The sequence below is a fragment of the Pelophylax lessonae genome (assembly GCF_965119305.1).
Source record: "Pelophylax lessonae genome assembly, chromosome: 2".
Lineage (NCBI taxonomy): Eukaryota > Metazoa > Chordata > Amphibia > Anura > Ranidae > Pelophylax > Pelophylax lessonae.
Window position 1 is genome coordinate 692703009 of NC_138769.1, and position 25536 is coordinate 692728544.

Below are 25536 nucleotides of genomic sequence, written 5' to 3' on the forward strand. Positions count from 1 at the left end.
GTGGGTGGGCAGTGGCACAGTACACTCTCTGTGGACCTGACAGCAGTCACTGGCACCCAGGCAACTGCAATTTAAAAAAAAATATATATTTTTTTTACTTTGCAAGCTGCTGTGCCACCTTATATATCAGTGGTGGGTGGGCACACAGTGGCACTGCAGTGGGCACAGTACACTCTGTGGACCTGACAGTCACTGGCAGCCCAGGCAACTGCAATAATAAAAAATATTTTTTTTTTCAATTTATTGCAACAAGATGCTGTGCCAACGTATATATATCAGTGGTGGGCAGTGCACTGCAGTGGGTACAGTGCACTCTGTGGACCTGACACAGCACTCACTGCAATTATGACAGAGGAAAAAAAAATATTTTTTAAAATGCCAGGTACTGTGCCTGTGCCACCCGAAATGAGTGTGGTGTGCACACAGTACAGTCTGTGGTAGGTCTGTGGCCTCTCACACACAGCGGGCAGGCAACTGCAGTGTACAATAGATATATATATATATATATAAAGAAAAAAATCTATTACCTTACCAGCCCTTGAAAGGGCTTTTGGGGACACTGTATATATATATATATATATGTATATATATATAAATAAAAAAATCCTCAATTACCAGCCCTTAAAAAGGGCTTTTGGGGACACTAGATAGATATAGATATATATATATATGAAGAAACAACTCAATTACCAGCCCTTAAAAGGGCTTTTGGGGACGCTAGGTATATATATATATATATATATATATAAAAAAAAAAAAAAAAAACACAAATACCAGCCCTTAGAAGGGCTTTTTGGGGTGCTGATATTACAGCAGTAGTGGACCAAGAACACTGCAAGACCAGGAACACTGACTAACTGTCCCTAGCTTAACAGCAGCAGCAGCAGCAGCAGCAGCTCTCCCTACTCTCACTACACACACTGCTTCAGAATGATCTAAGATGGATGCTGCCCTTGCTTATTTATAGGAGGTGGGAGGGTGTGGGAGGGAGGTACGCTGATTGGCTGGAAATGTGTCTGCTGACTGTAAAGTTCAGGGTCAAAGTTTGCCTCAATGATGTCTTATGGGGGGCGGACCGAACATCGCATATGTTCGCCGGCAGCGGCGAACGCGAACATGCTAAGTTCGCCGGGAACTGTTCGCCGGCGAACAGTTCTATACATCTCTATTCAGCACAAGTTTAGTATCACAGTATCTGCAAGCGCCAGGAAGTTTTGGTCGGCATTCAGCTGGCGTCAGGACAGCGCCAACGGGCATTTTTCTGTATAGTGTCCCAGACAAACTTAGTTGAGCCAGAGGAGTATCCCACTCATTCCCTTCTCCCATCCCCAAAATACAACAAACCAAAGATGCCGGAATGGTCATTGTCTCAGTTCTCACACCTGGGTTCACAACTCAAATGTGTTGGAAGTGTCACCGGTAACAATGGCAGACCCATCTCAGGCCTAATGCCTGTAAATATTGCTGCACAAGAAACACACAATGGGGACCATGTAGAACAAACAGTCAACAGGAAGTCAAATCACAGCAGAAAAAAAAAAAAGTTATGTAGTGCAAGGGGCCACCTAATTGGATATTATTGGATGGTAGGTTTGTCCCCATATTACACGGTAATTTTTTGGGATATGGCACTGCGTTGCTTTAACTGACAACTGCGCAGTCGCGCAAGCTGTACCCAAATAAATTTTATGCCCTTTTTTCCCCCACACATAGAGCTTTCTTTTGGTGGGGTTTGATCACCTCTTCGGTTTTTTTTATAAATAACAAGCTTGTTTTACTAAAGTCTGCCATAGGCTGTTCAAATCTCTCTGAACCGGCTGAGATGATTCGAACCAAGCATGGGCAGGCTCAAATGTACCAAAGTTGATCGATCTATCAACTTGGGTACAATTAGTCTGCCAGATTTTACTTTTGATTATTGCTAGTGGCTGTAATAGCCGCTAGTAATAATTACTGTTCATGCCCAGAAGCTGTTTAGAAGGGAATGACGCGCGCGCACCGGAACTGACGTCGGGGCTGGTGCAGGCGCATTGATTCCTGGGAGCGATGACGTTCAGCTCCCAGGAATCATTGCAAAGCCAGGAAGTGACAAATCGCCGTGGCCGCCAAGGGGAGGAAGAAGGAAGTAAGGCAAGTATATTTTCTTCTATGACCCGGAGTGAGAAGATGGAGGTAAGTATAAATTTAGGGTGGAACTACACTTTAAGGCACACAGAATGGGGCTCAGCCCCACCTCTTCCTCACTGGCTGGAATTGACAACAGCGGGAGTCAATGGCTCGTGTACATCGCTGGAATGGGATTGGGATGGGAAAAAGGTATTAGGAGGGCTGTGGGGGGGGGGGGGGGCTGCAAACTGAAGGGTTTTTTTTTTCTCCATAGAATGCATGGTGGAAAAAAAAAAATCTTCAAACTTTAGAACCACTTTGACCACTTGCCACACACTGCCAAATGACCGAGCCCAGAAAAGCCGTGATCACGGGCGCACCGTATTCCCGGGACACGCTGCGACTCCAATCTCAGCAAAGAGCAGTGGCTGCGGCTTTTTACCCATGTGATCCACTGTGTCCAATCACAGCCGATCACATGTAAACAAGTGCCATTTATCGGCTTTTCCTCTCTCACACTGACACATTACATGTGTATTCAGGGCACTGATCATTAGTGCCCTAAATACAATGCAGACCCAACAGCGCCCATCGGTGCAGCCTCATCAGCGCCCATCGGTGCAGCCTCATCAGCGCCCATCAGTGCAGCCTCATCAGCGCCCATCAGTGCAGCCTCATCAGCGCCCATCAGTGCAGCCTCATCAGCGCCCATCAGTGCAGCCTCATCAGCGCCCATCAGTGAAGGAGAAACATTTTTTATTTACACAATTTTCTGACAAACTAAGAAACTTTTTTTTTTTTTTCAAAATTCTTGGTCTTTAGTTTTTTTTTGCAAAAAATAAAAAACCAGCGGTTATTAAATACCACTAAAAGAAATCTCTGTGTGAAGTAAATTATAAAAAAAACTGTTTTGGTACAGTGTTGTATGATACATATACATGTTGGCGTTAATCACCAACAGTACCTGCGCAAATGGCAAACTTAATTAAAATGACAAAGCTAAAAATGAAATAAATTCTATGCAGAATTAATGAATCATAAAGTGAAACATATAGGCGTGAACCATATAAAGGAGCTGCAGCTGAATCGTAGATAACGTGAGAGTGGTTTAAATACACCTATAGAGGTGTACCGAGCCGCGCTCATCTAAAGTGCACTAAGTGTAGTGTTTAATATAGTGAACCATTAACGGGTAATAGTATATATATTAGAATTAAATCACTAATAACAATTGATATGAATATAAATATAAAGTGCATCAACAGTGGTGAATATAAAGTGCAACAACAATAATTGAAATAAATCACATATAAAGTCCCATGCACAGTAAAATAAATATAAAGTGCAGCAGCAATAAGTGAAAAAACCGCAATAAGTGAAAAAAAAAAAAAAAAAATCGCATATGGCAGTGTGATTGCACTCCTAGGTCCTGACCGGTTTCGATAGCACACAGGCTGTCGTTGTCAAGGGTCATAGGGAGCCTTATTTCAATAAATATTGCCTGTACGTACTTCACTATATTGACCATTCCTTTACTTTACACTGCTGAGGAACGTGGGGCTGGCTAAGGATTCTGAAGTGATTGAAGATCTGGTTGTGTGTGGAAGAATCCTTTGGAGACTGCACTGAAGTCTGATGGTGCATGGGACTCTATATGCGATTTTTTCACTTATTGCTGCTGCACTTTATATTTATTTTACTGTGCATGGGACTTTATATGTTATTTATTTCATTTATTGTTGTTGCACTTTATATTCACCACTGTTAATGCACTTTATATTTATATTCATATCAATTGTTATTAGTGATTTATTTTTAATATATATACTTTATTAAAACACTACACTTAGTGCACTTTAGATGAGCGCGACTCTGTACACCTCTATAGGTGTATTTAAACCACAGTGTTGCATGATCCCAAAATGTTATTTCAAATTGCAACAGCACTGAAAGCTGAAAATTGGCCTTGGCAGGAAGGGGGTGAAAGTGCCGGTATTGAAGTAGTTAAAGAAAGGGAGTTCCCACCAGAGCAGGAATAAAGGGAGAATAAAGGGATGATTATTCAGCATGTCCATATGTACATACACAGGGGACACCGTTCACCTGTTCACAACATTTGCTTCGAACGTTGGCAATGCCGGAGCACAGCAGGCCACTTCACTGTGTACATTTCCCTGATTGCCGGCAATCTGGTGCCATTACGAGTGCCATTCCGCAGGCCAAGTAATCACAAGTCTCTGATCATTCTGGAGAATTATTCATAGCGGTGTTCTAATCCCACCGCCGTCTACAAGAAGCATTACAAGCAGAGAGGTCTCCGGAGGGGAGATTGCCGACACAGATTGACTGGCAAAAAACTGCAGGTTAGCTGTGAGGGAATTTATCAGTATATACAGTAATCGGGTAATTATTTTTTTGGGATAGAGAAGGAAAGAGTTAACAATCCATCACTGAATTTTTTTTCTAACTGTTGAAGAGACCTCCCTTCCCTTCCTGTCCCAGAGACACAACAGGATGTGAGATAAATTCTGCTCTAGTGGTCACCAACCAAGTGTCTGCAATAAAAGGTACCATCACCCCTTGTGTGGACAACTGTAAAAAACTTTGAATTTCCAATTGGTGACAATCGGGGGAAAAAGGACAAATTGAGAGGATGAATCTTCCTCAGTGGGGGCACAGGCTCTAACCTTTCCCTACCATATCCCAAAAAAATTGTCCTTACATTTTTCGTTTCTAAAAAACTAATATGATTATTAAAGTGCTTTTAAACCCCCACCAAAAATGGAAAAAGAAAAATTATATACATACACACACATATACAGTACATACATACATAGATCTAGCCAATCACATCAGCACCACATCCAAATATATGAATATGAAAGTTGTACAAAGAAGGCAGACAGGAGTGGAACTTTTTACGGTGTTGACTTACCCATTCAGTAAAGTTCAAAATACACAGATCATAAAAACTATTACTTTATTCATTATCAATAAAAATATATATATAATTTCTTATCAAAAAGAACAAATACAAATCAGTTTCAAATGATAGTATTGCACATTGTGATAAACAAATTCATAAATAACACCACCCTTAAACTAAGGAAGTCCCCCCCCCCCCCCCACAGATCTGCTGTATAATATAGAATGACTGGTGTATGTGACGGAGGACAGCAAACTCCTCCCAACACGTTTCGCCTTTCTGGCTTCCTCAGGGTTATTAAGTAACGAGTGACGGAGGACAGCAAACTCCTCCCAACACATTTCGCCTTTCTGGCTTCCTCAGGGTTATTAAGTAACGAGGGCTCGGGTGGGTGAAAAATTGAATTTGTGATCTCAGAGGGAGTTATAGACACTCGCTTCAACCGGTCAGGTGGTCTCCCAATGTCCCAAAGGGGGCGGGGTAGTGTGTACTTGTGTCCAAAGAAGGGAAGACCTAAAATCAGGTATCTGACCCAGAAAGGGGGAGGAAAGAGAGATGGGTGGACCAAACTTGCTCAAATAGCCTAAGCTCCAAAGATGCTTGTCGACAAGGTTTTGGGCCAGAGTTTAAGTTGCTTATGCCCACACCAAAAGGCAATATTGGGTCCAATAGATACATTCAGACACTTTGACCTGTTCCGGATACCACAAAACTAATCCCTTCCTGGACCTCCTCTGACATAATAATAATTATTATTATATATATATATATATATATATATATATATATATATATATATATATATATATATATATATATATATATATATATATAATTTTGAAAGTGTAAATGATGGACATAAAATCTAACTTTTGTTGACATATTATAAGAATGTCTAATCTGTAATTTGATGCCTTTTGGAGATTTTTCCATCTTTCCATGGCTTCTTTATGCGCATTAATACAAATTTTTACCTGGGGTGCCCAAACTTTTCGATCACCACTGTATACTCTGCGGCCTGTTCCGTGAAAACACCAACTGGTCGAAATCTCCAATTATTGCTGCTGGAGATTTTGGCAAGTTGGAGTTTTCCGCAGAACACCGGCTTGTGTTTACTTCCGTGATCAGCTGTCATTGGCTGACAGCTGATCACATGGTAAAAGGCCGCTGTGATTGGCCATTTACCCCGATCTGTGATTAGCCGAGTCCAAAGGACACGACCACTACAGAGTGCACAGCAGGGGGTGCGCTAGCAGTGCGATCACGGGAGGATGTCTATGGATGCCCTCCCAGCACTGGAAGCCTGAGCTGTAGCCATCTTTTGACTATAGTGCAGGCGGAACGTTGTTAAAATAATAAACGTTATACTTACTCTGCAGTGGTTTCACACAGAACACCCCTGATTCTCCTTTTCTCAGGTCCCCTGCCGGAACTTCTGGCCCCTCCCCCTTGCCTGAGTGCCCCCAGTTGCTATAGGGGCACTCATATGTACTCGCTCCCAAGCCCCGCATAGTTTGCTTAATAAATACAGAGCCAATTGCTCCCCCGCTGCTGTGTCTCAGCCAAGGAGGGAGAGACCCTGGAGCTCTTATGCACATTGCTGGATAGAGATCGGGTTCAGGTAAATATTTAGGGGAGGCTGAGGCTGAGGCTGCATCCCTAAGCCTAATATTGAAAGGATTTAGATATTTTTAAATAGCCCTCTAAGCCACATGAAAAGCGCATCCAAATTTTTTTCCCCTTAGGCATAGGTCCCTGATGGCACTGCCCAACTCCACCTATGCATTTTTATTATATTAGTTTGCCTATTAACCCTAAAATGGCCAGAATTTACTAACAAGAATCCCCGGCTATAGACTTCAGTCAGATACGCTAAACCTCCAGTGGATGTAACCCGGACAGATTCGCTCATCGCTATTAAAGGGAAAAATGAAAAAAAGTAGTACCTGATTCCGCCAGGTAATCATAATCGTACCCCAGGTCTCTTGACTGGACAAAGAACTCTCCATTAGTAAATAATGGAATAAATGGAACCATGTTGTATTCCCGATTGTGTCCAACTGGCGCATTGGCTTCTGGGTAAACATCTAGTGAGGGCTGATGTCTTCTAAGCCATTGTTCAAAGAGACTAAGAAAGAAAAATACAGATATGAGTTACAAAGCAATATTAGTATTTGGATGAATGGCCCATAACACATACAAGATTTAATTAGCCAAAAATTAATGGAACAAAAACACACCTTTCCCTTACCTCTTCCCTTAGTTGTGTGAAAGAAGCCAATAGCGGCCAAGCTGACCTAATAAGATTTGGTGGGAGGACACTTCGCACTGGTAAGTATTCCTCGCTGGATATTGCCAAATTCACGAAAGCATTGTGTTTCCTAAGCAATTGGCAGGTACACTTTTTATTAAAAAAAAGAGTTTCCTAATTTCTTCATTATTTTTTGTAATTGGCACACCCCTTAGAAGCTGCTGGTTTATCAGGCCCTCTGAAACTGGTTTCCTTCTCCAGGTAACTAGGTCTCGGCCTGCACTGCTCTGACACACCCCCTTAATTGAATAAATAACACCAGGCTAGATGAACAGTGTGTGTTCGGTACAAATTGGTCAGGCAACAAGGTAATACAAACCGTGACCAGGATAAGAGAACACAAATTCCTACGCAAAGTTGTAGGTCTTACCAACCAGCTTAAACGGAGAGTCACCTAGACCAGCGGTCGCCAACCACTGATGGTCAACGAGAAAATATTGGTGGTTCCCAGGAATTCTGCCCTAAATCAACATTGTGGCAGATGTACACCACCCAATGTTGTTTCCAGTGTAGTTCTCAATGCGGGAGGTGAAGGACGGGACTTCCAGTGGCAGCACTGATCACAGACTGTGGTTGCAGCGTGCAAGGGGGGGGAGGGGGGGGCATAGAGCAGAAGCATTGTGTATAAAAGGTAGCAGTGTGATCCTGGGGGAGGAGAGCACTGGAGCATTGTGTATATAAAGCATGTAAAATTCATGTTAGTGGTCACAAAATTGTGAGTTTAGGGGTCAGTGAGGTCCGAAAGGTTGGTGACCACTGACCCAGAGTATCATAAGGGCAGCCTGAAAGCAAGTATAAATCCCTGGAGGCTATGCTGCCCTCAACCCTAGAGTGACCTTGGTGACCTTGCTAGGTCCAAGTCTGCCAGCAGGACTTTAATATTTCAGGAAGGTAGCAATTACCAGCATCTATATAACTGATGCGAGACAGGATGGGATAGTCTCCACAAAATAAAGAAAAAAAATAAACAAAATTATTCCTGAAGGCTTGATTGGGGCCCTGTTGCTGGTGCACTAATGGTGATGTTGAGTGGCTTCCAGGTACTCCTTCTTCCAGGGGTGGAGAATGGAGGCAAGTGTTCTGGCGGGAATAACTTGTAGAAAGGATTAATGGCAATGAAAGGATATGCAACAAGTTCAGAGAAAGGTTAAGTGGAACTGGGTTAGTTGGACAATCTTGAATAGATAATATGGCACTTCTCAGTGGTATATATGGAAATATATAAAGAACTGAGGGGGCAAACAGTATTTAGCTAAAGTCTAATTTCCAGTTTTGTAATGCGTTTAAAGGGTTGACAACCCTCTCAACAATCCTGCATTTCAGTTGTAATGGAAAAGGATCTTACACTTGAAAAAAGAGCACGCACGCCCACTGTGAGCCTTGCGCGAGCTCTGAAACGCGTTGTGTCACCATCAGCTCCGGTGACATCACGCAGCGTACGCTGCATTCCAACCTGGTCCCTGGATACTAGCCGAACCCGGAAGACGGAAGATTCTCCGGCCAGCTTATTTCGGTCTACGGTGAACATCATACCGGCTACAGACTGTCATCTCTCCGGGACTTTCTTGGACTTGCATCTTCTCCCTTATGCACCACCGGAGCTGTCATTGCCTACCTATGTCCATTACCATGTGAGTTTATACTATTGTGTTCGCATCATTTTATTAAATACTGCACTTAGAGGCGCTCTGTGTTTTTCTTCTATTGCATTTCAGTTGTGGATATCAACGGGGGAGGGGCCCTTGATGGATTGATTGCTTGAGCTTTGGAAAACCAGCTCTGCATAACAGGAATTACTGGAAAGGATCAGCGAACCGGTTCTGTATGGCTGATATGGGAGAAGACCAGCAAACTCGCTCTGTATGGCTAGAGATGCTACTGCTATTGCTGGGATGCATTAGAATGAGTGTGCCTTAGGGCTCAGCACTCTAATCTGGATGGTTGCTTCTTTTCCCAGTCTGGCGCCAATTGTCCCAAACCTCCCCGAGCAGTTCACTGAATTTTCCTCTATTCCTCCTCCCAGGCCACATAGCCCTCCGGGAACTGTTTCTTTGTCATTGTGATGCAGTTTTGCAGAGGGATGATTGGCAGAGGGAAAGTACCTCAGTGCATGTTGGGATACTGCATAAAAGCCAGGAGCACATGTGCTCGAGGACTTCTGTCTGAATAGCGGAGTCCTGGAGGGAGGGGGATGGCTGCTTCCCCCTCTGTAGAGGTGCCATGTGGCCTCAGGGGGTCGTCCTGAGGTCCTGGAGTGTAGCAGTTCGGAACTGAACCCAGAGGTCCAGAGAAGCTGACAGAGGGGAGACATTGGAGGATCTGTTTGTGTGACGAGCCGTCAGGAGCAAGGAGGGATTCATGCACTATAATTCAAGGTAACCGCGTGCTGGTAATCAGGGAAGCCCGTCAAGTCACTATTCAGCAGGCCCTGCAGGGACAGTGCTACATAAGGGTTAGGTTAAACCTTCCTCTCCATCCCTTCCCTCCCTTCCTCTGCTAAAATAGGGCATTTATTTTTCTTTGGTTTATGTCACGCCTTTTGGAATGTAAAGTCCTCCCTGTCACCTAATGCACATCACATACCTTAGGAGAATGACGTGCACACTGCCTGCTGTGCCTCCCAGGATATGTACATCACATATCCCAGGAGTCATAGCCTTTCATTAAAGAACAGGAGGAGGGGGCGGGCCTATCTGCGCATCATCGAGAGGCCCAGTCGGTGGGCCTCTCCATGGCGTCAGAGAAAACATGGCAGCGTGGGAAGGAGCTGTGGCCAGGCACAAGATGATCTCAGCGCTGGATCCACTGGATGGGTGGGTATCTGAAATGTCCAGATACTGCCTAAGCAGGAAAAAATATAAGGTTCTGTACGGTTCCCCTAGCACCAGAGGTCATGTGATTATCAGTCAGAAGAAAACACAGCAATGTGGGAGTACGTGATCTATGGAGTACTGCCTCACTCCCGCTCAAGCGGTGTAGCGGCGACGGCCAGAACCCACCCCCTCCTTGCCTAACCTACAAACTTTTTTTTATTTTAAAAGTTCAGCACCCTGTAGTGTGCTGGATGTAAATAGGTGCCTGTGGAAATTTGGTGTGCCTGGCTGTGCAGGGTGGGGGATCCTATTCTACTTTCATCTCCCTAGTGGGTACACTACACAAGCTATCATTAAAGGCGCTCCTTTACCTAAATATCAGTATTAAAAAATGATTGTTCTGGCCCGGGTGACCATGTCCAGGGCTGCTGTTAGAAATCACAGGGCCCCATACAGCCTACCTGAAAGGGCCCCTTCCCCCCCGCCCCCCGAAGGGCTCTGAGGTTTCCTGCTCAATCACAAACTGAAGCATATTAAACACAGTGTACTATCATTCAGTGATGAATGAACACAGGAGCGATTGGTACCAATCGCTCACTGTTTTCATTCAGGAAAGGAAGGGGCCAGTAAATTACTTATTTACCAGCCCCTTCCCCGGCTCTCCAACTTAAACATCACCCTGTGTGCCCTCAGCAGCTGCTGGTGGGAGAGGAGAGGAGGGAAGCTGGCAACACTGTGGGGGAAAGGAGCACACAGGGGAACCCAGACAGCAGATCGAAGGGGTGCATATGCTAGAACCACTCCCCTTGCAGTCGGAGGAACAGCTGGCAGCGCTGCAGGGTTGGGGGGGGGGGGGGGAGGCAGAAGAGGATCAGTGTCTGCAATGAGACAGTGAAGCTGACCCTCCTGCTCATCAGGTGCCTGGGCCCTTCTTTTGAACTAATGGGGCCCGGGCCCAGTACAAGAGGGCTGGCTGTACTGGCTTATCAGCAGCTCTGACCATGGCCAACGCCTCCCTGTTCCATAGAACAATTGGCCAGGCTCTTGGCTAAAATATCACCAACAAAAGGGGAAGAGGTGGATTTAAAAATAAATAAATCAAAACTTTTACGTTTATATAAATCCAATCGCGCCGACCTCGGAAGAAAAATATCCACTTTTTTTTTTCTAAATTGTTTTTGTCTTAAACCACAATTTATTTGTACTCCAAGAACTGCTCCCAGAAGAACCTTTTTCTTTGCAGACTTGCTGTCGGTAAATCCAACTTCACCAACAAATCATTGTTTGCAATACGAAAACATCGCATAGACCGAATTCATTTCCATTGTAACTGAAATCCATCTCATGTGGAATTTTGACAGCCATCTCCGCACAGGTCTGGAGGGAGCTGCATGGTAGGAAGGCGATCATGCAAGAGGCAGCGGGGGGGGGGGGCATGTATAGTGTAAACACAGCGGAGACACTTCTGAACGGCATCAAATTGTAAACTTCATGCCAGTTCTCAGATCTCACTGTCAGGTTCAATTTCACAAAATTACACTTCTGCCAAAAGCTGGAAGACATCGCCAGAGAATCACGGGCGTCATTAAATGATCATAACTGTCACTTATTGCAATTTTAATACAAAACTATAATGCAAACCCAGTTATCTTGTAAAAGCAGCAGTGACATCACTGTGCTGTGCATACACCTGTGCAGAGACTAGAGCTGTGGGAGGGGCCCAGCAGCTCCACCCACTACAGCCTGCCAAAAACTACAGGAGGGGGTGTGGAGACAAAATCAGTCAGACATGGATCAGTGCCTTCCCCTAGTAACAACCCCTCCCCCACAGTACACACACACTGGTTAGGTACACAGTTAACCTTTTGATCGCCCCTGATGTTTAACTCCTTCCCAGCCAGTGTCATTAGTACAGTGACCGTGCAGATTTTTAGCAATGATCGCTGCATTACTGTCACTGGTCCCCAAAAAGTGTCAGTTATGGCACTTTTCCACTGCAAGTACCGGCTTGGCTCTACTCTGCCCTGCTTGGCCCGTTTTGCTTTTCCACCGCTGGTACCGCAAGGTACGGTGTTGGAACGGTTCGGTACGGTAAGGTATGGCTTGCTTTTCCACTAAAGTAGTACTAAAGTTAAGTGGGAGGGATAACAACGATTCTCCGACCAATCAGTGGCTAGTAGTGACTGCATGCAAAGGATTGTGGGATATGGTACCGGTATGGTACCTCTTGGAACCACAATCGAGGTGGTACTGTTTTTGAGAGCCGTACCGTTCGGTTCCATGCAGTGGAAAAGTACTGCCGTACCGTACCGAACCATTCCTACACCGTACCATGCGGTACCAGCAGTGGAAAAGCAAAAAAGCGAGCCGAACCGTTCGGTTCCATGCAGTAGAAAAGCGCTGCCGTACCGTACCGAACTATTCCTACACCGTACCATGCGGTACCAGCAGTGGAAAAGCACAAAAGCGAGCCGAACCGTTCGGTTCCATGCAGTGGAAAAGCGCCATTAGTGTCCGACTGTCCGCCGCAATATCGTAGTGCCGGTATAAGTTGCTAATGGCTGCCATTACTACTATAAAAAATAAATAGTAATATCCCATAGTTTGTAGATGCGATAACTTTTGCACAAACCAATCATTATTATTGGGATTTTTATTCTTTACCAAAAATAAGTAGCAGAATACATATTGGACTAAATTGACGAAGAAACATTTTTAAATTTTTTTATTGGATACATTTTATAGCAGAAAGTACAAAATGTTTTTTTTTTCCAAAAATTGACAGTCTTTTTTTTGCTTATAGCGCAAAAAATAAAAACCGCAGAAGTGCTCAGATACCACCAAAAGAAAGCTCTATTTGTCTGATCTCATTATATACATAGCTATATATACAGTATTATCTGATTTGGTATCACTAACAGGTAACAGGTATTTTGTACCTGAGGAAAATTCCACAACACAGTCTATATTCGTACAGCGGCTGATGGGTGAGACAGGAATTCTTCATTGAAAGTAACTATTACTTATGGATATCTTCCTCAAATTCTGAACTGCCAGGCTATTTTACCAATTAACTACCACTTACAGACCCCGCTCTATAGCAGTATTACTGCTACACGGCAGCGGCTGTGTGCAGGATCATGTATATATACACACACACGTGATCCCACACTTCCAGATAGCAGGCAGGAATGAGCGATGCCGGCGGCTCACTCTCCCTGTGATTATGCGCAGCAGGAGCCGATCAGCAGGTACCGTGGACTCGATGTCCACTGATCGTTCGGTACAGAGGCAGAATGGCAGTCTGCCTATGTAAACAAGGCTATATACCGTTCTGTCAGTAGGGAAGGCATGGATCCTGTGTTCCCGCAAAGCAGAGACATGGATCCATACCTTCCCCTAGTAAAAGCAGCACACATAGTAAACACAAACACTGGCTAGGCATACAAAAAACCCTGATTGAATACCACCATGAAAAATCTATTTGTGTGAAAAAAAGGAAAAATTTTTTGGATACAGCGTTGTGTGATCGCACAACTGTCAGTTAAGGTAACACAGTGCCGTATCGCAAAAAAAAAATGGCCTGGTCAGGAAGGGTGGGGGTAATTTTTCCGGAGGTCAAGTGGTTAATGCTGTACTTTCCACTGAAGGGACCCTCCTGTCTATATGCTGCATCAACATAAGCAACATTGTAATGAAATAAATAGGCAAGAGTAACTATGAAGCGATGTAACCAGGGCATTTAAAGGCTCGCGCCACCTTGTACACCAATACACGAAAGGGGTTGCGATTTATCTCACTGTGCAAAACGCTGAAGACTTACCTATCAACAAACGCATGATGAAGAACAAAAATGGGGTCATTTGCAGATCCCTGAACATTAGACATGGAGCCATTCATGAAGACGTGAAGTGAATTGTGCATATTGCTCTGTGATCGGTTAGCGATTCCTGAGGCTGGAACAGCATACCCTGGTCAAAACAAAAAAAATATTTAAAAAGCATGTTAATATAAAACATTGTAAAGGGTGTGTAGTCAACTATAGGGAAATGTGTTACCATAATCCCTAGACAAAAGTTTCAAAAAGGAACCCCCATAGTGTGGTGTGGTGTGGGACTTTAAGGGTAACAATAAATTATATAGTTAAAATGTTATTTCTAAAAGTTTTTATTTTAATTTATTGTTACCCTTAAAGTCCCACACCACACTATGCGGGTTCCTTTTTGAAACTGTTAATATAAAACATTCCATATTAGGAGCTAATCACCAGTCTCCATCCAAAACAGCAGGGATGGATTATACCTGCAAGAAGTCCACACTTTAGGTAAACTGTTTGTGGATATCAGTTCATACTCATTACACTGGTGGCAAGTTCACCTACAATTTCCTCTCCAGCCCACCCTTTGCAGCTTTAACAAATTCAACTCTTCTGGGAAGGCTGTCCACAAGGTTTAGGAGTGTGTCAAAAAATTCTTCCAGAAGCACATTTGTGGGGTCAGGCACTGATGTTGGACGAACAGATCTGACTCGCAGTCTCCACTCCAATTCATCCCAATGGTGGTCAATCGGGCTGAGGTCAGGCCAGTCAAGTGCCTCCACCCCAAACTTTCTCATTTATGTCTTTATTGACCTTGATTTGTGCACAGGTCAAAATAATTTAGTGAAGGGGGGGGGGGGGGTTATGGTGTGGGGTTGTTCTTCAGGGGTTGGGTTTGGCCCCTTCGTTCAAGTGAAGGGAACTCTTAAGGCGCCAGCATACCAAGACATTTTGGACAATTTCGTGCTCCCAACTTTGTGGGAACAGTTTGGGGATGTCCCCTTCCTGTTCCAACATGGCTGCACAGCAGTGCACAAAGCAAGGTCCATAAAGACATGGATGAGCGAGTTTGGGATGGAGGAAGTAGACTGGCCTGCACAGAGTCCTGACCTCAACACGATAGAACACCTTTGGGGTGAATTAGAGCGGAGACTTGGAGCCAGGTCGTCTTGTCCAACATTAGTGTCTGACCTCACAAATGCTGGAAGAATGGTTAACCATTCCCATAGACACTCCTAAACCTTGTGGACAGCCTTCCCAGAAGAGTTGAAGCTGTTATATCTGCAAAGGGTGGGCCAACTCAATATTGAACCCTAAGATTGGGATCCTATTAAAGTTCATGTGCGTGTAAAGGCAGGCGTCCCAATACTTTTGGTAATATAGGTGTATTTCTTCTAATCCAACTAAAAGTACATGTCTAAACTCCCATCCTATGGTTAACCCCATTATAGTGATTTCACTGCAGAAAGAACAACGTTGTCACCCTCTTAATGGAAAAAGATAATCAGTGGACCTACTGAATGATCAGGTGGCTGTGCTACAGGTAGGAAAGCCAAAACCTGCATCATGTATCTGATTATTTCTTTTAGCCAGATTTCGACTTTAAAGAGATTTGCCTTTTTGAATGGTAAATGACTGGTTCACCATTGCTCCCTATAGAACACTGACTATCCTTGATTGCCCTAAGCACTGTTCACTACCTGCAAATGAGGATTTTTACATTAACCACTTCAATATCAGGCATTTTTACCCCCTTTCCTGTCCAGACCATTTTCAGCTTTTAGCGCCGTCGTACTTTGAATGACAAATGTGCGGTCATGCAACACTGTACCCAAACTACATTTTTAATTTCTTTCACACAATAAGAACTTTCTTTTGGTGGTATTTAATCACCACAGTTTTTTTTTTTTTTTTTTTACTAAACTAAAAAAAAAAAAAGAAAAAAAAAAAAAGAACACTTTGGAAAAAAAATAAAAAATAAAAAAAAGGGTTTCTTCGCTTCCGTTATAAATAAAAGTTTGCAAATAAATAATTGTTCTTCATAAATTTAGGTCAGAGTGCATTCTGCTACATTTCTTTGGTGAAAATAACTCAAATCAATGTATAATATTTGGTCTACGTGAAGGTTAAACAATGGTATATTTAGTAAGATTAATCAATCCTGATGCACTGACGGCCTTTTTCATTTTTCATTTCATGAGCCCCAAAAATGATAGGACAGTACAAATCACCCCTTTTTGGAAAGTAGACAATCCAAGGTCATTAGTAAGAAGCATGGTGATTTTTTTTTTTGAAGTTGTAAATTTTATGTCAAAATATTTTGAAAAAAAATAAAATGTATTTGTTCAAAAACGTTCACCAGTGCTGTACAGCGTTATAACAGGTGTGAAGGTAATCAGGGACACAGACTGGTGACCGTAAAAAAAAATAAAAAATTTAAGATTTTTCACTTTTTTTAAACATTTTTGTAATTACTTTTTATCATTTTTTTTTTTTCCCCCCACACACATTTTGTTTGCCTATAGCAGTGCACTAGATTGCTATAAGCAAGCGTTTTACTGAATAAAACCGATTCATTCAGTCTGATTTGATAGGCCCCATCTGTGATAGGCCCTGTCTGTACCATGTGATCACACTGACCAATCACAACTAGCAACACAGTTGTATCCAATGGATGGCATGAAAGGAAGCTATCCGTTGTAAACAACTGTCATGGGACCTACTGTGATTGGTCACATGGTACCAGCAACGAGCTGATACTCTGACTGGTCATCATCAATGGGACACAGCCGGTAACAGATAATGCCGATGCGTGGCCCCGTGATCTGCAAATTCTGACGGGACATCATAGGATGTCCAGTCAGGATAACAAAACCACTTTAACCGGCGCCCCGCCTGGCCAATAGACTGATGGCTGGGCGGGAACTGGTTAAAGTTGTTGAAATTAAAAAAAATTAAAGCATATTCCTCTATACTAGCCTCAATCCAAAGCACCTAGTGTGATTTCTGTCTGCTCTCTCATTCTTCTGCTATCTGCATTTTGAACCATCTATGCCAACACCAGACAAACCCGGGGGATGAGATCCACCTCCAGCACACAGGAAGGGATTAACAACCTCAGCCATACCCATTTCCCTAGGAGACTCTGTAGATGGAGGCGTGTTCTTTCCCTCCACTCAGGAGTCAGATTACACTGAGCTCCCTGTTCTATGCTGTGCAGTGTGTGATATTAAATCCAGTGGCAGCCAGTGTGTTGGGGGCGCAGCCCCCCCTATCCATGCTTCCGGCCCCCTAATCTACATGCAGGGGCGCCGGACGCATGGAGCTCAAAGGGGCTTTTTTTCCCCCATCACCTGATTAGAGCCAGAGGCTCTAATAGGGTGATGCAAAGGGTGGTCCCGGGGCGCAGAGCAGTGTACCCCGACTCCACCCATTGTGTGACAATAGCGAATGAAAATTCGCTATCGTCACACGAATCCTCCTCCTGGCAAATAATGAAGCGTCGGCGATACACGCTTCCTTATTGGCCGAAAGGCAAACCCCATGCCATTGGCTGGGGAGGAGGCGGAGCCGGGAGGACTGAAGAGAAGTCGCCACGCCGGGAAACGGAAGAGAAGCCGAGAGCTGCCGCTGCTGCCCAGGCAGGAGACAAACACAGAGCAGGGTGTGAGGTAAGTGCACTGGTCTCGAGCGGGGAGAGACACGCTTACGCTGCTCACTCTGCAGTGAAAGGGGGCATGATGGCATCTCTGCAGTGAAAGGGGGCATTGTAATGGTGCCGAGCGTTCGGACACCATCTTGTCCTCTCGGCATCCATTTTGTTTTGTGACCCAGGCTCCTTGAGCGAAAGTAGCCCCCACCTCTTGCTAATCAGTGGAACCAAAAGGCACTCATTCACCCCCACCTCAATTAGTGTCAATGAATGCAGGTTCCTGCGCAGCTGACACTTTTCACACCTTTATCATAAACAAAGCAGACAGACATGCTAGCCGCCCTGTCTCTGCCTGGTCAGAAGCTTGTCGTAATCTGAGCAGATGGCCAGGGAAGCTGTCTGGTAAATTCCACAGCAAAGGGTCATTCAAAAATGACCACAGTTAACCCCAAACATCCTAACTTTATACACAAGCAAGATATGTCTCTAGAAAATATATTTTTGAATGCCATATAAAATACCGATAGAATAAAGATCAAACTTGATCACTGTCGGGGCTAGGAAAGACAAGCTAGCGATCAGATGCCTTACAGGTCAGAGGTTATTTCGAGATAACCCGTGTTTAGTGTCTGTAGATTAAATATCGTACAATCCAATGTCAGTTTCAAGCATGTAACCATTACATATTTCCAGATATGAGTTATTTTAATAATCTGTCTAAATGGGATGTGTCTTCGCATGTGTGAGCTCCAGGGGGACCGCCCATGGACTCAGAGCCTATTGGCCAAGTACTTCTGGTGACACCCCCTGGAGGGTCAGAGAAAAAAGGACAGGAACTGATAGAGAGGCGGTTCTCATCCTACCATCCAAGCCATAACATCGCTCAAGGGGAACCAATCATATCTGTTCAGCTTCTGAAACTAAGGTAATACCAGGACCGTTTTAATGCAAGTATTTTCATTCTTTCTAAATTGCTGTATTGGGTCTCTATTTCTTTGTAACCCATTTTTCTGTAAATATTTTTATTCGCACCAATTTTAACCTTTCTTATAATTAAACCTTATTTTGAAAAGTGTTAACTTTGTCTCTAAGCTCTTAAACGCCAACTGACCCAAAAGAACCTGTCTCCTGAAAGAGCGCTGCTGTTAGGATCAATGCTTGGGACATTCCTGTCTGCATGTGACAGGGCGTGTTACGGATGATTATTCTAAGGTCATAATTGATATTTCTAAAATCACGAGCGTCCGCTGGGCTCATACAAACGTAGCGGTGGTGGCAGAGAAAGGGTTAATCGTTTAATTAAGCCGGTGACAATCGCTCTCAGTCTGCTGGCATCTAGATTGTGGTCCCGCAAGCTGGACAATCTGTGTGCTGGGTGCAGCGGAGAGTGGCATTGTTACGCAAGTGACAGCAGGGTGTGGGATCGCCTGGTCTTTGGTCACAAGGTGGATGAGAAGGCCAGGGGTCTGATACCCACCACCGTCACAGGCATGATGGCATCTCTGCGCAGTGAAAGGGGGCACGCTGGCCTCTGCGCAGTGAAAGGGGGCACGCTGGCCTCTGCGCAGTGAAAGGGGGCACGCTGGCCTCTGCGCAGTGAAAGGGGGCACGCTGGCCTCTGCGCAGTGAAAGGGGGCACGCTGGCCTCTGCGCAGTGAAAGGGGGCACGCTGGCCTCTGCGCAGTGAAAGGGGGCACGCTATACCTTAATTACTGAAAGCCCCTTTCACACTTTTGTGACCTCAAAGTCACTCAATTTTTTACAGCGTTTTTTGCCGCAAAGCAATGCCTATTACATTTTTCTGTTTGTGCCCCCCCCCCCCCCCCCCCAAATAAAAATTTTGAGCACCAGTCGTCACTGATTAAATCCCTGCCCCCTTCATGGAGACCTCCGTAATGCTGTGTAAATTGTGTGCTTTAGGAGACTGTAAAGGAGAGAGGGCTGCGGATAAAGTACAGCTTATGTAAGAGAATTTGTTTAAACCTGAGGCCAGTTACTTCCATGGGTATATGGGAGGGTTTACAACCACTTTAATATGCTCTTGTTTAGGTGGGGGATTTGCCACGTGAACAGCAAAATTTTTTCAGAAAACCCAGGAATAAGGAGAGTGCAAATGCTGCCAACTGTGTTCAGCCATGGGACAGTCTGGATTCATCCTTGTGTGTCCCTCTGAACAGTCTGAGATACATCCCTACCTTCTAAAGTGTTCCTGAAGCTGAAGTTGGCGAATCGATCCATGGCTCCAGTCTCGTAATCCGTTAAGGATAAACAGGCCTCCACATCGGCTGAAGTGGGCAACCGGGGTGTCCGGTTCCTGTCGTGACGCCCAGGGCTTCGTAGTAGGGGACCTTCATTTGTACCATTACATATAATTCTCAGTCTGTTATACTCTTCAGGCTGACTACAAATCACCTGCAAAGACACAGAAACCACTTTAGTTTGCTGAAAAATTATCACTTTAACTTTGTTACATCTCGGTGTTGCTACAACATCTTTCAGCTACTTCCTGTCCACATGTATTTGCTCCAACACTGGCTGTACATCTTTACTCTACATCTGGGGTATCCAAACTTTCTAAACAAAGGGCCAGTTTAGGCTTTGGGACTGCAAAGTCGCATGACAAGTCGTACTCCATGATTTCCGATGAGTATCATATCTGTGTGACTTCAAGTCCCAACGAGTTCTAAGTAGTCCCTGCACTACCTTGGGATGATTTAACCACTTTACCACCGGAGGATTTTCCTGCTAAAAGACCAGGGGTTTTTTTGCGATTTTTTACTGCGTGACTTTAACGGACAATTGCGCGGTCGTGCGACGCTGTACCTAAACAAATTTCACGTCCTTTTTTTCCCACAAACAGAGCTTTCTTTTGGTGGTATTTGATCACCTGTGCGATTTTTTGATCACGCGCTATAAACAAAAAAAGAGCGTAATTTTTGCAAAAACAACAATATTTTTCACTTTTTTTTTATATGAAATTCCCCCCAAAAAAAATGTAAAAATCAAAATTTTTTAAAATTTTCAGCCAATTTGTTTTACGCTACATATGTTTGGTAAAAAAAAAAAAAAAAAAAAAAAAAAGAAAATCGCAAAAAGCGTATTTTGATTGGTTTGCGCAAAAGTTATCGCGTTTACTAACAAAGGGAAAGAATTTTGTCATTTTTGGTGTTTTTTTTTTTAACGAGTAATGGCGGCGATCTGCGATTTTTTTTGCGGTACTGCGACATTGCGGCGGACAGATCGGACCCTTGACTGACATTTTTGACACTTTTGGGGGTACCAGTGACATTACTGCAGTAATCAGTGCTATATATATGCACTGTTACTGCAAAAATGACACTGGCAGGGAAGGGGTTAACAGTATTGGACAGGGAGGGGTTAAGTGTGTCCTAGGGGCGTGCTTCTAACTGTGCAGGGACAGGTCTACTAGTGTAAAAACAAAGATCAACAGTTCTACATAGTAGAACTGTCTGATCTTCACTTTTACACAGGGAGAACTGACAGGCGGCTTGTTTACATAAGCCGCTCTGTCTTTCTCCCGCTGTACCGGCGATCGTAGTGTGACCGGCGGACATCGGGTCCGCCAGTCACACTCCCGCACTCCTCCGCGAACGAGCCGAGGCGGGCGCGCGCCTCAGCGGGCGCGCGCCCGCCCGCTATTGGCTCTAGAAGGAGTGACAGGCGAGCGACGTAGACCTACGTCACTCTGCCTGGCCGGGGCCGACTGCCGCAGTAAATATACTGTGCACAGTCGGCAACCGGAGGAAGTAAACCCAATAATTTAACAGTTTGAAAAAACAGTTACATTTCCGGCACGTGCCCGAGATGTAACACTCCCATTGGTTGTGCACTCAACCAAACTTTTTAAACCATCCAATGGTTGGTATCATAACTGATCACATAAGCAGCATCATGGCAGTTGAAGATTAAACGGAGGCCAAGATGGCAGCTTCCTTGCTAGAAAACGTAGGAGGGTTTAATTCCACTTTAAATGCGTTTTGAGGTCCAAAGACATAGGCATTGCATCAAAATACCCCACAAATAGATCTTTATTTTGGTGGTATGGGATCACCTCTGTGGTTTTATTTTTTTTTTTTTTTTTTTTTTTTAGCACAAAAAACACACCCAAAAATATATTTATATATACATACAACCACACACACATGTATATTCTAATTTCTTCATCATTATTTTATATATATATATATATATATATATATATATATATATATATATATATATATATATATATATATATATATATATATATATATATATATATATATATATTTTTTTTTTTTTTTACTAGTAATGGCAGCAATCCGTGACTTCCAGCAGGGTTTTTTACATGGAGACCTGATCAGAGCCGAATGCGGCTTTGATCAGGTCTTCGGCGGCCGTGAAGGTAGGATGCCCGGGTCTCCAGGTGGGCCGCGGGAGGAACGTCCCCTCCCGCTCCTTGTAATGACAGCCGAGCGGCTTCCCAGCCGCATCGGTTGTCATTACAAGACAGCTGACCGGCATCTATGGACGTCGGTACCGGGGTAATGTCTCTAGCTGCAGGCATCACTCCGGTACAAGCACTTTCCTGAAATATCAGTAACCTCAAGGTCAGATTCCGAAATATCAGGGAAAGTGCATATCGGCCCTCGATATATCGGTGGTGCCAATAATCAATCGATCGATCTCTAATACCAACTGTATGGCTGAATTTGCATCGCACAGACATCACATGTGATCTGCACAGCAAGGACTTTTTTTTGTTTGATCCCTACTAAGGAGTGCTTTCTAAAGGCCCGTACACACGTACCGATCGTCGTCATACAAACGTCGTTTGACGAAAGATCTGCCGATTGTACGCTTGTTAGTATGGTGCCTCCGACAGCTGTCTGCGCACATTCTGTGGACAAGAGTCTTTCTTGCAAACATAAAAATTTTTGTATGCCGACACCAGAACGGACGATTGTTCGCCAGTCAGTACAGAAATCAGCCGACAGACCGCAGATTTGCAAGACTGGGCATGCTCAGAAAAGAAAAAACACAGGGAAAGTTAACCATCACATGACATCACTTCTGCAGTCAGCTGAAGTCGGCGGACAAAATTCTTGTGCTGTCTTTGCACTTTTCAACAGACATCGACATCCCGGGGAGAAAAGACGAACGTTTGTATGACGACGATCGGTACGTGTGTACGGGGCTTTACTGTGTGTGTGTGGGGGGGGGGGTGCTTGCACTGTGAGACGACCGATCTATGTTCCTGCTTTGGAGAAACACAGGATCTCGGTCTTCCCTTTCCCTTTCAGGGAACGGTGATCTGCCTTGCTTACATAGCCAGACTGCTGTTCTGCCTCTGTCAGGAACAATCAGCAAGTCCCACTGGACATAGAGTCCGACAGACCTGCTAATTCCCTCTCGCTGTATCCAATCACAGCAGATCCATTCGCTTGCGGCGCGCATGCGTGCCACAAAACCCGGGAGTAACAGGCATTGTACAGGTACGCGATTTCACCTGTAGGAGTGGCTGCCCTGCAGTATATGTATGTGGGACAGTCAGCAACTGGTTAATTTACAGAGAAGGACATTCTCCCAAAACATAAGGCCAGTATAGACACTGGAAGGCTGTCAAACAATTTGATTACCCTTATTTATGCTCAGCATCACTTGTTTCAGTACTTGTATAAAATATTTCATTTTAGAAATCTTTATGTAATACAGGGTTGCTTACATGACTTGGTGTTTACAGAGCAGAGATTTGTAACCAAGACAGCTCAGTAGTAGCTACTCACTTGTAGACAGTCCCTCTCTAATTGATACTCCATAGAAGCCCTGTGAACTTGAAATGGGGAGTAGGAAGGTGTCTCTCCGCTGATCGTCAGCGGTACATGCTTTTATAGCACAAAAGTGAGGCATTACACATAACATGCAGTCCGCTATCTCAAGGTTTCACCTGCTGTGTGGTAAATATGACAACCATATGCAAAATTTAATTTTTACCGTTACACCACCAGTGAGTGTACAGCTTGTATAACAGTGTATATTTGCTGTCCCCTCAAAATAACTCAACACACAGCCATTAATGTCTAAACCTCTGGCAACAAAAGTGAGTACACCCCTAAGTGAAAATGTCCAATTTGGGCCCAATCAGCCATTTTCCCTCCCCGGTGTCATGTGACTCGTTGTTACAAGGTCTCAGGTGTGAATGGGGAGCAGGTGTGGTAAATTTGGTGTTAACTCTCTCATACTGGTCACAAAGTTTAACATGGCACCTGCCGGACCCACCGTGTCCAACCACAGTGGGAGCGAGTCGCTGGTGGCGCACGTGCCCCAGGCCCGGAAGTGCAGGGTTCGGTATAGGTATGTGATCCTACACAGAGGAACCGCTTTGCCGCCGTAAATATTAAATATACTTGGAAGGGTTCTACTTTAACCACTTAAGCCCTGGAAGATTTTACCCCCTTCCTGACCAGGGCCTATTTTGTGATTCGGCACTGATCGACTTTAACGGACAATTGCGCGGTCGTGCGACACTGTACCTAAACAAAATTGACGTCCTTTTTTTCCCACAGAGCTTTCTTTTGGTGGTATTTGATCACTTGTGCGATTTTTACTTTTTGCGCTATAAACAAAAAAAAAAAAAAAAAAGTGTAAATTTTTAAAAAAATTACAATATTTTTCACATTTTTTTTATTTGAAATTCCCCCCCAAAAAATGTAAAAATCAAAATTTTTTAACATTTTGGGCCAATTTGTTTTCTGCTACATATGTTTGGTAAAAAAAAAATCATAATAAGCGTATTTTGATTGGTATACGCAAAAGTTATTGCGTTTACTAACTAAGGGAAAGATTTCTGTCATTTTTTGTGTTTTTTTTTTTAACGAGTAATGGCGGCGATCTGCGTTTTTTTTTTTTTTTTTGCGGGACTGACATTGCGGCGTACAGATTGGACCACTGACTGATATTGACACTTTTGGGGGTACCAGTGACATTACTACAGTAATCAGTGCTGTACATATGCACTGTTACTGTAAAAATGATACTGGCAGGGAAGGGGTTAACTTTATTGGAGATGCAGGGGTTAAATGTGTCCCTAGGGGCGTGCTTCTTACTGTAAAGGGATGTGGCTTTTCATGTAACCACAGAGATCTACGATCCTGCATAGCAGGACCGTATGATCTCTGCAGTTATACAAGGGAGAATGACAGGCGGCTTTGTTAACATTAGCCGCCTGCCTTTCTCCCTCTACAGCGGACATCGGGTCCGCCGGTCACACGCGCTGACATGTTAGGGAACGAGCGGGGGCGGGAGCGCGCCTACAGCGGCGCGCGCTCGCCCCCTAGATGCTCACAGGCTAGCGACGTAGTCCTACGTCACTTTGCCTGTGAGAGGCTGACCGCCGCAGTAAATATACTGTGGGTGGTCGGCAAGTGGTTAAACCCACAAGTGCTTTTTTTTTGTTTTTTTTTGTTTTTTTTTTTACCACTACTATTCTTTTGTACAGATTTGAAATTCACAAATGCAGCAATTTAGAAATGGGATGAAAGGTTTAGCACTGGAAAACACTTCTGAAAGATAAATAGTGCATTTTATATACAACTATATAGATCAGACCAAAATGAGGGACAGAGGGACTTTGTTCCTTATCAGGGACAGTCCCTCAAAATCAAGGACAGTTGGAAGCTGTGGGTGTTGATCGACAGGTCCTGAGCATTCATATGTAAATGGATGCTCTTTACCCACTTGCTGACTACCCACTGCAGATATACTGCGGCAGGCTGACTCGGCTGCGCGAACCCTCGTACCTGTACGGTGGTTCGCGGGAGCATTCATGGGGGCGAGCACACACCCCCACTAGGCAGCAGGGATGCTGATCCACGGGGCCGCGATTGCCACCGGGCACCCATGATCACTCCT

General features: G+C 44.2%; 1 protein-coding gene across 2 annotated transcripts in view; it reads right to left on the reverse strand.

Annotated features, from left to right (window-relative positions):
- TYR (tyrosinase) overlaps window positions 1-25536 on the reverse strand; it is a 63856-nt gene that overhangs the window by 16615 nt on the left and 21705 nt on the right. For both annotated transcript variants that reach the window (XM_082245902.1, XM_082245901.1), the window contains exons 2-4: window positions 19821-20037; window positions 13980-14127; window positions 6979-7160 (exon numbers count right to left, since the gene is read on the reverse strand). In XM_082245902.1, the coding sequence (XP_082102028.1) occupies window positions 6979-7160; window positions 13980-14127; window positions 19821-20037 (547 nt within the window). The remainder of the gene's footprint in view (window positions 1-6978; window positions 7161-13979; window positions 14128-19820; window positions 20038-25536) is intronic.